Here is a 14,593-nt window from a genome sequence, read left to right on the forward strand (position 1 = left end):
TCCCTCCCTTCTACCAGGAGTGTAACTTCTGGTTTCGTGTCTTCTAAATAGAGCTCTAAGCTCAATAAAGCCAAATCCAATATTTCATTTTCTTCACTATCCGTGACTTCTTGCACTTCCTCTATTTCTTCTGCTGCATTCTCTACTCCCTCAATCACATTCTCATTCGTCCCTTCTCTGCTATCCCCTTCTAGTGATTCCTGACTATCATATAGTCAGTCCTAACCCTCCTTATCTTCTGTGGTTGCTTTCTTGTTTTTCTTGCAATCCCTTGCCAAGTGTCCCTTCTTACCGCATTTAAAACATTCACCTCTTTTCTTTCGCCCTTCAAAGTCCTCTGATCGCTGATCAGATTGTTTCCCTGGGCATTTCTCTTGCCCTTTTTCCTGGACTGTACTACATATACTTCTGCTCCATCTTCTACAGAAAATACTTGGGCTTTCTTTTTCTTTTTGCTATTAAAATGCTTTTCAGCATGCCTAGCATATTCAAGTAATGACTGTAACCTGCTTGTACAATGATCTACCATGTGCTTTGTAATAAAGCTGCTTATAGGTGCAATACTGCCTTTCAAAAATGCATTCTTTAACTGCTGCTCATATGGGGAATCGTGCGTCTGATCTTCAGGAACCTGCATTCCACAATGCTTATTAAAACATTCTAATAGTCTGGCATAATATCGGTCAGTAGCTTCACCTTCTGTTGGATGCATTGATTAATGCAAGTCCAGTCTGCCCTAGGCTTCCATTTCTCAGAGATGCGGTCTGTAAGACCTTTCACCCTGTTGCCTAATTCTGTGCTGCTATGTGGGAGGGGCCTGAGCGCAGCGTCACGGGGATTCCAGTTGCCACTAATCATGTGCCAATCTGGTCCCACAATTTGTCTGACTACTTTTTCTACCTCTTCTCCATTTAAATTATAACTTAGCCTCATTCCTTGCAAATCTTCTAAGAACTTTCTAAAATTAACTTTTGGATGTGGAATTCCATCAGTGGCTTTCTGGATGTCTTCCGGAGTCCCAAGGTCTATACACTAGAATAGTTGGGTCCTGACCTTCTTGCCCTGCCTGAGGATTAGGCACTTCTATAAGTGGGCAAATTTCTTCTTCACTCATAAATCATGAATTTCTACCCATTTGATATAACTCAATGTCCCCTTTTGAGTTTCCTGCCCGTGTTCGAGACCTGGTCTCGATGGGATCTCTAATAAACTGTTTCGCTTTTGTAGTGTCTCTACTTAGTGACAGCAGGATATCGCAGGGGTGGACTAACTTGTTCACTTGCCTCATATTCTGGTAAGGGAGGCGGAGGGGCCGATGCTATTACTAAGTTATTGTCCTCCTTATCTAAAAACATTGCTTTTGAATTATTACTCTTTTGTTCCCTTCGGTTTACTTCCTCAATCCACCTGTGTGCCTGAGGAGTTCCTAATTGACGTTGCTTTTTTACTCTACCTCTAGAATCGGTCTTAAGCTGTTTGACAAGTGAGGATTTTTCTAATTTACCATCAAATTCATACTTATTAACCCATTTTGAGTAGTATTTAATATTATCAGCATGCTGTGACTGCATGTATTTAGCGTCTTCGGTTAACGGTGGATTTTGGGACCTTTTTGTACAATTATTAACCATTTTGTTCTACCCTTTCAATCGTTACGTAACTCCTTATTTTTAACGTGGTACCACAGATGTTTTTATAGTCTCTTCAGAATGACTGCCTACCTGCTCTGTTTCCCTTATCTGTGACAATACAGTAATCTTTCTGTCCCTGACTTATAAACAAAGAACAGAACAAATACAAATCTAGTCCCTGATCTAAAACAGAAAACAAAGGTAGATTCACCTTACCTGAGCCTTCGTGATTGATCACCTGGTTTGAGTAAACCCGTCCTTCAGTCGCAGATCAGAAAGTGTCTGGCCTCTTTTGTACGACAATTCAGTCGGAGGGCTTTTCAAATAAGAACCACCAATGTGGTTTCTTCCCCGTACGGTTTCAAGCCACCTGGCCTGTCTGATCTGAGGCGAAGTGAGGGTTTCCGGTCCGAAGGACCAATCTGTCAAAGGAAAAAACTTCAAAGACCAATACATGTAAGGTTCAGTTAAGGCACTTTTAATTGACTTGCCGCAAGGAGATAAAAACATGCAAATACAAGGATTTGTCTAACTACTAATTGGAAGTATGCTTATTCTTATACTATTTTACAAGACATGGCCTTCTAAGCTGACGTAGTCAAACACAACGTTTAGCATTGTTCTACAGCAGATGTTGCTCAGATTTTCTGCTGACATGACTAGATTTGTGAGAAACTTTTGAGAAAAACAACCTGGCCTTGGTGACCATTAATCCGTTTACAAGCATCTATTGTACAGTGTTACATTTCAGTGTACTCTTCTAACTCAGATACAAGCAAATGCTGATTGCGGTTCATATTTTCAAGCAGGCTTTGTACTAGTTATCTAACTTCTATAGCTGTGTATTTTCTCACAGCACAGTGGAACTTCTTGTCTAAGTTTCATACAAGTAGTATTGTTCTATTTATTATTTTCCTAACGCAAGCAGAAATCACCTGCTTCTCAGTAAATTTCCAAGGCACAAGCAAGATTTTAGCTAACAATACAAGGTCAGAAAGCAACTGCAGTTTGTACAGATTTATGCAGTATGAAATAGAATAAATGTGTTAACCCTTTTCAAGCTCTAAATGCACTAAGCATATTGCTAATACACATATTTTTCTAACAATTATGTCATTATGACCACATTATTTAGTGCCATTCATGTTCAAGTTATCAAAAAAAATTGTAATTGGAACTGATATTTTGTCAAATGAGATTTTTCATGTAAAGAAACATCATTTTAAAAACAAGTGCAAACTATAACCGCATGCCTGTGCATATTAATGACATGAAAACTGCTGTAGTATTCTATCTTTAAGCAAGATATGGTAATTTTTTACCCTTGAAATAACAGAAATAGTTGTATTGTTTTGAAATCTGAGAGAGGGAAGGTTCATTTGGCTTTTCAAAGTAAATAATGACTTCAAAGGTTGGACTCCTAGAAGTCCTTGGGTTGCATTCATTAATATGCTATCTGAACACTTGCAATGTAGTCTTTTATTTCTGTTTCTTAACAGAAGTCCCTCCGGAGACCTGGGAGCCAAGAAAAAGAAGAAGAAGCAAAAGAGGAAGAAGGAAAAGCCTAGCTCTGGAGGCACCAAATCTGATTCCGCATCTGATTCTCAGGAAATAAAAGTTCATCTGCCTTCAAAAGTGAGGATGTGATTTTATTTTAACACCAATGATTATATAGAATGTTTGGCACAATCCAGAACAACTAAGCTTTGGATCATTTATCCACTGAGCAGACCTTTCCATGAGCTTGGCTGTGTTGTACTCTTACACAGGAGTGTAATGTCTGCTGTTTAAATGGTTCTGGAGTTGCTGACTACAGTGCAATGTAAAGGCTTTGCTCTGGGGACATAAACATAAACTTGTCGCATGGATTGTGCCAACTTTTAATAGTGCTTTTAGACGCAGCAAATATTGTCTGCAGATGACATTTGGTGCTTTGTGGAATTCTGCACTTTACCTATAAATGAATCTGTTCTTAAGACTGAAAGCGTTCAAATACTTAAGGAACTCTATCTCCAACACTTTGTCTCCAAAGCTTCTGGTGAACAATTTATTATATTTTAGTATTGCTTAGAGGTGAATATAATACAGTTTGAATGCTTAATAACTGAGATCAGAAAATTAGTTTGCACTACTATTTTGCAAATGGATAAAAATGGGGATCGTGCAACTTTTGCTGCTAAAACAGACATAGTAATTTTGCTTGACCTATTAAAAAAAGGAGGCAGAGATGTTTTAATGACCATCCTTGGAAAGAGTGGTTGACCGTTCCCCTCAGAATTTAGTATTCGTAGGAAAGATGAGCAAGTATAACAAACTTTAGCCGATCATAGCTACTGTTGGTTACATTGACAATTTGTTTTAATTATACATTTCTTTAATGTGGGAGGTACTGATTTTAGTTAACACTTGATCAGCATATGTGCTATAGTATATGTGTACAATTCCTTCTGTTAACATTTTGTAGTAGGAGTCATGGGCAGAAGGAAGACAACATTTTCTGGGGTAATATAAATATTTGTTATCCCTTTTTTACTACTCATTTTTTCTTTCTTTTTTTTTTTAAATAGAGCATGATAGAAGACCATCAGTGTTGTAATTTTAGCAGGTTTTGTAGCTGTCAGGCGTGCATATTGGCAAATATTGAAATTTCTTATTGCTGTAGTCTTGGCATGTTAAACATTTTTATGCAAGTATGCTTAATGCTGTTTCATATAAGAGGAGATATGTTACACACCTGTTTAGAATGGAAATGCTGAAAAATATTTTAATTATTTTATCAGTGTGTACTTTGACATGCTTAGAGCACATGCTGTTTAGGAACAGGACAGACTGTGGAATCAGTGGTACCACCCAACAGTATTCTTAAAGAATTTTAGTTAAAGGTAAGCATTTCAGAGTTTCAAGCCCTGTTTAATTTTGTAGTTGTGTAAACTAGAATTTTTTCTAGAAACGGTTTGAGAGAGCTTTTTTAAGCATGATGACGTGAACTGCATATGATTGTAAGATATCCTTTCTGAAAGTTGATTGTTTCAGTTGATTCCCAACAATTAAGTACTGATACACTGTGAAGCAACTCTTCTTAAAATGGGTAAGTAGCTGTTCTCGACCTTTTCCCACTCAGAAGTGTTGTTTTGTATGAAGCATTGCTTCTCTGTTCTAAATGTGTCCTTATCTTTGTGTAGAATCCATCAATTCCAGTGCAAAAACTGCAGGACATTCAGAGAGCTATGGAGCTGCTCTCAACATGCCAGGGTCCAGCCAAGAATCTGGATGAGGCAAACAAGAGAAAGTACCAATTTTGGGACACTCAGCCTGTGCCCAAACTTAGTAAGTTCGTGCATAATCTCATTCACATAAAACATTTTCAAATATCTGTTGAGAGAGAATGCACAGAAGTTAAGTCCTGCATCTTATTTAGGTCAGTGAAAGTTAACTTCAACACCAGTATGCTGTAGTAGTATTCACAAAATGGTGTTAGAGTACCTAGAACCTATCCCATATTATATAGTTACGCAAAGTATGTTTAACGTATTGAATTATAATGGGGATTGTTGTAATTCGGCAAAAAAACGGTATCTTTTTTTTTAGCAGTAGGCTTCTCAGATGCCTTTTTGTGTGGTATGTTTAAACACTTAAATAATTACACATGGTTTGCTAGTAGTAAAGAACAAATGTTTTATTTTGGGGGAGATGTCAGTCACACTTTAAGTCATATCTATAGAGAGGTGACGTTGTGCAATGCAAAAACGCATCAAGGGGAGACTCCGTGTACTACCTATTGATGGAAAAAAACAAATTAAGTGCCACCCTGACACATTTTGTAACCTGTCCAGATGCTGTTTCGTAGAGATGTTGGGTGTGTGTCAAATTTAGTGACTGTAACTGCACCGTAAAGTACTCATTTCTAAGGTATTTTGTATTTACATTATTATTTTATTTTTGGTAATACATTTTCTTATTCTCACCTTATTGTACACCCATGGCCTTAACCGGAACAAAGCTTTTTAGACTCGTTTCCTGGAATTGTGTGTATTTTTATTGCTGAAGTGACCTATTTCAGCCTAGCACCTTGTTCCTTAATTCTATATATTTGTTAATAGAAATGGTAGTAGACATAATATATACCTCATATGGAATAGTAACCAATAATGCTGTATTTTGTAATGTTATGCTGTCAGGTTGCAGGAGTAATTTGTTTATTTTTTGTTGTTATTTTTAGATGAAGTTGTAACAACTCACGGCCCAATAGAACCAGACAAAGATAACGTACGACAAGACTCTTATTCTTTGCCGCAGGGATTTATGTGGGACACTCTGGATCTAAGCAGCCCTGAAGTGGTTAGTATTAGCGAATATTGTATATACACACACACACACACACACACACACACACACACACACACACACACACACACACACACACACAAATGGCCTTCAGTATGTCTTGTTTGTTGAAGACCGTACTTCTGCTCTGTATCAAATACCTTTCCAGCTGTGTCAGATGTAATAGATGAGGTGGACTCATTACAGACCTTATTCATATTATGTTTTGTAACATTTGACAGTTTGAAGATGACATTTGACAATGTTCTGCAGTTGCTGTAGTATCTACTGTTGTAGCATTCAGAGCTTTTCTGACCTGACTCTAGATAAGTTCTGGTTTACTCTGCTTCATAGTAAGTGTGATTTTTTTTTATGTTCCTAACTTCACTGGTTTCCTTTTTCTACAGTAATAGTGCTCCTTTTAGTCCCAGCAGAGAGTAGCTGTAGAAACATCCAAAAGGGTTGTGCATCTGGCCTGGTAAATCACTTGCACATGTGTGTTGAGAAACATTAGCACTCCAGATGAGCGGTGACTCCTTAAATGGATGAGAGCCCCTGTCCCCCCCCCCCCCCAAAGATTTGCACTACAGCAAGTGTTCCTGCAAAAGTATTGGTAATGCTAAACCTCCTATGACTGAAAGAAAATCTTTACAGACTAAAAATTGATTCTTTTAGAACACTCAAGGCTATTCTTATGTAGATGTACTGTGGATTAGCTTGCAGAAATACATACTTGATTGAATGGAGGAAGACAGAAAAGTCTGACTTTGGATCCCTGAAACTATATAAACTAAAAACACAGTACAGAAGATGGAGTGCTTGAGAGACAGGTGCACTAAACCAGGCAGGTGCATGTAAGGAGGCTGACAGATTTTGTTGTAAATTGAAAGTGGCTTTCCTTTACCATGGACTTAATTTATCACTGCAGTACTGATCGAGTGTGAGTTGAGGGAGGATTCTTTCCCATTAGTACAATAGGATTTTGGTAGTTAAGTTCATGTGCTCCTATCAGACATTGTTCTCGTTTTTCATTACCTGCCTTGTGGCATGCTGTTGCATGCTATGCCATAATCACAGGAAGATTTAGTTTATCTTTTTGATGTTAGGCAAATTACTTTGTGTTTTCCATGTAGCATTTCACAGTACCACTAACTAACAATATGCAGAGTTAGTATGCCAGGTGTGGTCTGAAAAATGCAGGCTTGTGTCAAGGCTGGGATGTGGGGACTACTGTCTCCCTGAGTGGGTCTTGAAAAGGAGCCAGATAATTATAATCTTGATAATGAGTTTAATAACAGGGTAGGACATGAAAAAAGTTTCTGCATGGCAGAGTGGTGGTTCTTTAATGCCTGTAAACACTGGTGGACAGCGTGGTTTCACTGGAGGGCTTTTCCATCCAACTTGTCTGTTGTATGACCAAGTTGACACAGAGGGATACTAAGCTTACTCTGCATGTGACTTTAAGAAAGGCATGTATTACAGTGCCTCAGAGGACATTTGCAGGAATAATGGAGTTTGAAAGTGAAGTCCGAAAATGGTGGAGTAATGCATTGGAAACTGGTTATTCGAACCAAAGGGTAGTAGTTGGGTGGTGGTGGTGGGGACAAATGGGAAGAAAAGTCAGTAAACACTAGAATGTCAAGTACTTTTTTGGTGATATGTCATTTTAGTTTATTAAATATCACACTACATTTGGAGAGTTTATTATCTTACATACTGAATATATGAAGAGTGGCATTCCAGTAATGAATGGTGGGGACCAATCTACATTCAGAACTGTGGCATAATGTGTTATGGACATTTAGATGGGATTTAACACAAAAAAAATGAATCCCCCCTCCTCACCAAGAAAACAATATTCAGAGATTGATGTTGAGAAGAGGAAAGGTCTTGAGTAATAAGTCAACTTTAAGGTTAACCCTGCAATAGATTGTGAAACATGGTGAATATTACCTGTAAAATAATGGAGTGCATAACGCTGGGTGTGTATTCTAGAGGTGCTGACGTTCTCCTTCCTCTTTATGTGGTATTGATAAGGTTCTGATCGAAGTATTATGTTCAGTTCTGGATGTCATAGAAAACGTTAAGCTGTTATAATCATGCAATTCAGAATTAAGATAATGGTGAAAGGTATGGAAGGTGCTGGGTTATGATGAGACTTATAAAAATTGGACGTGAAGACATAAGATGTGAAAGACCAGATGTGATTTGAACCCATCACATTGTTTACAGACCTGTTTTTTTTGGGGGGGGCATGAAGATGGATAGTAGGAGCAGGAATATTGGTGGCATCTGTCTGAAGCATGTCGTGAAAATACTTCATGAAGAGGGTGGTATATTCTGGAATTTAATGACTTAAGCAGTGTTTGACAGTCACAGACATCAAAGGGGTGCATAATTGCGTGAGACAACAAGGAAAGGTTGGGATGAAGGTGGGAGAGGAACAAAGGCATGCACGGAATGGATTGTAAGTGTTCTTCCATAAGAATTGCTACCTGTAAATCTTGTGCTGTTACCGGTCTACCTCAGGCAATTCCTATAAGTTTCTTTTACTACTGTCAGTTACACTTGAAAATATTTTAGCATGCCTTTCATGTTTAAACTAAATTACCTTTTCATTTTAATGGAATCTGTGTTATGTTTTTTTATGTCTTCTCAGGTAGTTCCCACATTTTTCTGGAAAAGTGTTTGTAAAGCAAGTTACAGTTTCCAGTTTAGAAATCTTGCTAATTAAAAAGCATGCTGAGCCACATAATGTCTTGTTTATAAGTGCATTTTAAGGAACAATGGAGTGGAACTAGAGTACATTTAGAAATGCATGGAATTCACAAACCGTGATTACTTTAGATGCAGGTGTCAAGCATTCATCTTTAAATATTGTGTTCAGATTTAAAATGTAGAAGCATTTTGTGAGTATTAATATTTATCAGTGTATCCCATTGAGCAGACCTGTTCATAGAGAGCTGTCTCTAGCCTGTTGAGCCATGAAAGATCAAACTCTTTGACCTCCTATTTCTTCACAGAACAAATGCCACCTCAAATACCACTTAAAGGAGTTAAACTTTCATCAACAGTTAAGTAAAATGTATGACACACGTGTGATAGATTCAAATTGCAGTGTGTTCCTCACCTCTGAAATAAACTTTCCTGTACATATCATGCAGAATATAGTACCTTTGCCCTTTTCAAGGTAAACCTGAATAATTGGATGGGCAGCCTGAAATTCTTCTCCAGTCTATCTTACACTGCCCTCCTTTGAGGCTGGCAAGAACATTTGAATAGGCCTCCTTTTTATGGTATGTGATTGTCTGCAAATTGATTGCCTAGTACTTGACCTATAAACCTAACTGCCCTTCTTTAGAGTAGTGTCAGGGAGAAAAACACTCTTGTTAAGACAGCATGGCTGGCCTTCCACATAGGCAAACTAGGTAACTGCCCTGAGGTGCTTTTCTGCTATTTATATTATATTTTCTTACAGAAGCAACGTGTTTTCTTTACTTTAAGAAAATTGAATAAATAAAGGGCACACACCACCTCTGCTTAAAGGTAAAGTAGCTGGTGCAGCCTTTGGAGTGGTATTGAAAACTTGGCCATGCAGTTTGTTGGCCTCCTGCTCTTTCCTTCACGCAGTCAAGACAACAAATATGATATATCTTGGGTGGAATGGAGTAGAGTGTCAACAAATCTGAAAATGTAGGAAATGTGTGCTGTGTAAAGAGAAAGCTGTCCTATCTGCAATAAGTTTTTACTGTTACTGGTAGGCCGTCATATATTGCAGACCGCTGGCTAGCTGTATTTCTGCTGTCCGTAATTTTCATTTATATACTTCCCCGTTTCCCTGTCTCTTGTAAAATGTTTGATTTTTCTGGTAAACCACAGAGGACTGCAGTCAAAAATGTCAGATACTGGAGATTGCACTTCTTCAGAAAATGCATGTTGATGCAAAACCTGTATTCCTATTAATTTCCTAAATGAATTAGAGTATCGTAAAAAAAATTCTAACCTCTGTGTTGGAGTGTACCTGCTACTGTTGCTCATTATTTGGGCATTGCAGGATTAACGTGATTTATGTGAAGCAGCTTGACATACTTTGTGTGGCTGGTGTTTGTGTGGATCAGTACTGAGATGCAATAAATGACCATTTTGTATCACAGTCAGATCTGAAGTGCAGACAGGAGTGATTATATCTTTTGGGTAAGGGTGGGAGCTGTCTTTTGAAAAGTAACTGGCCCTCTTGTGCAGTTTAATGGTCACTGTCTGGCTTTGAAATGACTAGTGTGCATCTGTGTGAAGTGCGATGGACTACATTATTGTGATTACTGTGTGTTATTGTTAGACAAACCTTTAAGTATTTATTTTACATTTTTATTAAATTAGCACTTAAGCAGTCATACATTTATATTCAAATAAGTGCATTATATAATGTTAGTTGCAAGCATTTTACATCGCAAACCATATTGACATCATTTTAGTCGGAAAAATTATACGTCACCTATAATTTACCCAATCATTGTCAGTCAAACACTATATAGCTTATTCAAATCCTGCCTTCTTTAAACCTCTTTCCTCACATGAATGTATTGTTCTAACAATTCCCATTTATTTCCTAAGAAATTTGCTGACCCTTTTCTAAAGATCCCAATTTTAGTTGGTTTAGCTCTGTTACTATATTCTTAAACTTTTGATTTCCGTTTTCTAGTAATTGCCCCCCCCCATTTTTTTTTTTTTTTTTTTTTTTTGCGGACCACATAATGACTCCGCAAGGCCATATGTCTAGGCAATTCTGATTTGTATCATAGCTCAGAAAAATAATTTCCCTTGTTACACCAATTTGCTCACCCTGATAGAGTAATCTGCAGGGAATATTTAAAGTTTGCCAACTCCTTACACTCCCAGAAACATTTTCCCCTTCATACCTCCAACATTTGCTGTCTCCCCTGATGAAAATTTCTCTGGAGTCTACTTGGGGTATAAAAATATCTATGTAAATATTTCCAAGCAAAAATCCTAAATCATCCAGATTTTGTTGCATATTTGGGAGACAAAAATATATCCCCCTCCCCATTGATTCTTTGTGAATTGCTTATCCAGTCTCTCTTCCCAATCCCTTGATTGATTTTTATAGTTGTCATGCAGTAATTTATATGCTGTACTAATTATTCATTTTTTAACTGTAGCTTCTCTTCCAAATTCTACTAAAAGCTCTTCCAGTGCTGGTCTTTCAGTTACAACTGCCCCCCCCCCCCCATTTTTTTCTTTTTGCCTGTGCTCTCTCGGTCCTTGATAGGGAAGACAATCTCTAACCTGCAGTTCAGATGAATTATTGGCATCTTCCCACTCTTATTACCTTTCCCTTTCCAGTTATTTGATCCTAATACCTTGGTTCCTTTGCCAGTTTTCTCCAATAAATTCCAGCCGCCTGTTGTCTATAAGTGCAGTCATCCCTATCAACAGAATCTCCTTTCACCATTCCCATGTTGGCTTAGTTCTTACAGTACATTCTGCTGCTTTATGAATATAATAATCTGTATAATTATTGTTGATGTTCTTCATGTTTCACTGTTGCAGTCATTACATTTGGGTTATCTGTTTGCAGGTAGCCTTCAGTCGGCCTGATTAACAAAGTCTTGGGTCCTGCGTCGGTTGCTGCCCCTTCTTCCATGACGTCAGGTCATCAGGGGTATAAAACATGCAGCCGATGCCATTACATCAGTCTTTTTTGCCGTTTGGTGCCCGAAGCAGAAGAAGTTCGCAAGTGCCGGTCGGCCGACTCCTGAAATTTTCTTTTTTGAGTTTCAGAACCAAAGTCTTCAACTAAAGCTAAGAATCCCTTTGGGGAAACTTTATCTTGCTCCTTACCGATATCAGTAAAAGTTAATAATTGCATTACTTGTGGAAAGCAAATACCTCATAAAGATTTTCATTCGTACTGTATTCCTTGCCTAGGCCCTTACCACGACATACCTTGCTGTCGGTTTTGTGCTTTAATCAGCGCACTATCCATTGACCGTATATTTTCGCCTCTAAATATTTCAGTTCTTGGTTTAATTATCCAGAAATGTCGTCTGTTAGCCGTCCCACTTCCGGGATTCTGAAAAAATGCAAAGATAGACAGAGACAGGCCGCCGAGGTCCAAAACTGTCGACACTTCTCCTAAGCCAGTTGCCAGTACTCAGTGAGGCGCTTTCGCAGCCCCTGATTCCCGCTACTTCTGATTTGCAGGCCTCTACTGAGACCCATTCGGAGTCCGGTATGCCGCTAGATGCTTCAACTATGGAACCCGTGGATGTCTCTACCTTGGATAGGTCCAGAGCCACTGTGCAGGCACCGGCTTCTGAGGTTGTATTCAGGCCAACGGACTTGCATATTAAACTGATGCCTCCTCCTTTACTTAGGCCTAAATCTCGATCTATGCCTAAAAAACCAACGCCCAGGCCACATGCTCAGGCCTCTATGCCTAAAAAACAAATGAGTGGCTAAAGATCTAATAACTCTAATCAGGGCTAGCCAACCCCCACCCCCCTTCTAAGAGGCTTAGGTCTGAAGTTGATTATGAATCTTCTGATTAGGATTCTGTTTTTTCTGATTCTTCTGATGATCTGGATTTGCCCTTATCTACTTATGAAGATTCTGATGCAGAGGACTCCATTCCCTCTGCTTCCCCTCCTGAGGATTTTTCTTTTGGGGAAACCTTACATACTCTAAGGGAGCATTTCTACTGGGAAAGCCAGGATTTTTCTGATTCAAAAAAGAGGCTTAGAGATTTCCTTCTCCTACCTCAGCATAGGCCTTTAGCTATCTTTAGCTATTCCTTTTGTACTAGACATTGTTGATGATGCTTTTTCAGAATCTAGTTCGGCTCCTGATTCCTTGCCTCCTGCTCCCAGAAAACCTGATCGATACTACTGGGTCCCTGAGTCCCACAAGTTCCTTTTTAAAAATCCTATTGCAGAGCCAGAGACTATTTCACAGGGGCCCAAGGGCATTAAGGCTTCTATTGCTAAAAATCCTACCCCTTCTGATAGACTTCAGGGCTCTGGATATATGGGGTAAGAAGGTTTACACTTCTGCAACCTTGGGCATTAGGGCTTTAAACTGCCAGTTTCATATGTTAAAGTATCAGCAACATGTTATTGGACTGCTTAAACAGAAAATGATGTTGATTCCTGACTGTGTGGAAAATAAAGAATTACAGGATTTAATGCATTTTGTTGAACAAGTTGGAAAACATACTTTGCAATGTGGTTTTGATTCATTAGAGGCCTCTTGCAGGGCTGCTGTTACTGGGACTGTGCTCAGAAGGCATGCTTGGCTCAAGGAGCAATCTTTGCCTGATCATGTTAAAGCTAAATTGTTGGATGCTCCTTTAAATCGGGACCGCCTGTTTGGCAACAAGGCTGAGGAAGTTCTTAAAAAGATGGAAGATAAAGCTTAATATATGCAAACTGTTAAAAATTTTTTTACAAGTTCAGCCTCCTAGATTTAGTAGGCACTGGCCTACTAAGAATTGGTCCTTTCCAGCCCCTTCCAGGTCTTCTCAAGCCAAACCTAGACACAGCAAAAACCCCAGGTTTCAGACCCAGGTTACACACAGAATTAAGCAGTGGGGGGCCTCCACTTCCAAATCTGGGAATAATAAGACTCCCCCCTATGGTATTCTGTCTCGATGACTTCCTTTTAAAATTTCCAAGCACTTATCAATTGACTGCCCTTTTGGGGGGAAAGATTGCTCTTCATGCGAAGAATTGGGAACTCATTACACAGGACAAATCGGTTTTAAATAGTGTCCCAGGGATACAGATTTCACTTCCACACGTTGCCAACACCAAGCAGGTGGCCGGACCTACCCCCAAATCAGTGGGCAGAGGCCCAAAAACAAGTACTTTCTCTCTTAAGGTAACCACGAACACCACATACCCAGTCTCACATAGAACTATCACAACTGCAAACCAAACACATAAACACACAAAAACATACTCGGAGGCGCTGATTAAAAATCTACCAAAACAACAGAGGCCTCCAAAGCAGACACCCAAGCAACCACCACCTCAAGACATAGCACATGCAACACATAGTTCACAAAGTCAGTGTGCTAAACAGTCACAGCCCTTAAGGCCAAACAACATGCCAGACACACTTGTAATAGGTAACTCCATAGTCAGACTGACTGACGTTCCGCTCACCAGACTGAACAAGGAAAAGGTCACAGTAAGCTGCCTGTCCGGAGCTAGAATCCGCCACATAACACAAGCACTCAAGGTCACTCCACAGCAAGTACAAATATGACTCAGTCATTGTACATGCCGGTGTGAACGACCTGAGACGTACCTCCCTGGACTACATGAAAAGAGATATAGAGGAGCTCTCTGATTATGTAGCCCAGGCCGGTATGGCCCTGACCCTGAGCAGCATCTTACCCTCACCAAGAATGATGCCACAGTACAAAGACAAAATGATCAGTTTTAACAATTGGCTTAATTACTGGTGTCATTCTAGGGGGATCCAATGTCTGTCTGCTTGGGATGACATGCTTGACAAGCCACGCTGCTTCGCAAGGGATGGCTTGCACCTGTCACCCCTGGGCTTCCGGATATTGGCCAAGGCTCTTGCCACCCTCATAGTGCCTTTTTTAGGCAAGG

At 39.3% G+C, this 14,593-nt stretch overlaps 1 protein-coding gene across 5 annotated transcripts in view; it reads left to right on the top strand.

Annotated features, from left to right (window-relative positions):
• Positions 1-14,593, top strand: part of NMT2 (N-myristoyltransferase 2) — a 1,198,504-nt gene that overhangs the window by 574,876 nt on the left and 609,035 nt on the right. For 3 of the 5 annotated variants that reach the window (XM_044067506.1, XM_044067507.1, XM_044067510.1), the window contains 3 exons: positions 3,131-3,266; positions 4,814-4,958; positions 5,851-5,969. In XM_044067506.1, the coding sequence (XP_043923441.1) occupies positions 3,131-3,266; positions 4,814-4,958; positions 5,851-5,969 (400 nt within the window). The other 2 variants (XM_044067508.1, XM_044067511.1) reach the window with 2 other exon arrangements.

This window comes from Protopterus annectens, chromosome 3.part1, assembly GCF_019279795.1.
Source record: "Protopterus annectens isolate FY-2018-M chromosome 3.part1, PAN1.0, whole genome shotgun sequence".
Lineage (NCBI taxonomy): Eukaryota > Metazoa > Chordata > Ceratodontiformes > Protopteridae > Protopterus > Protopterus annectens.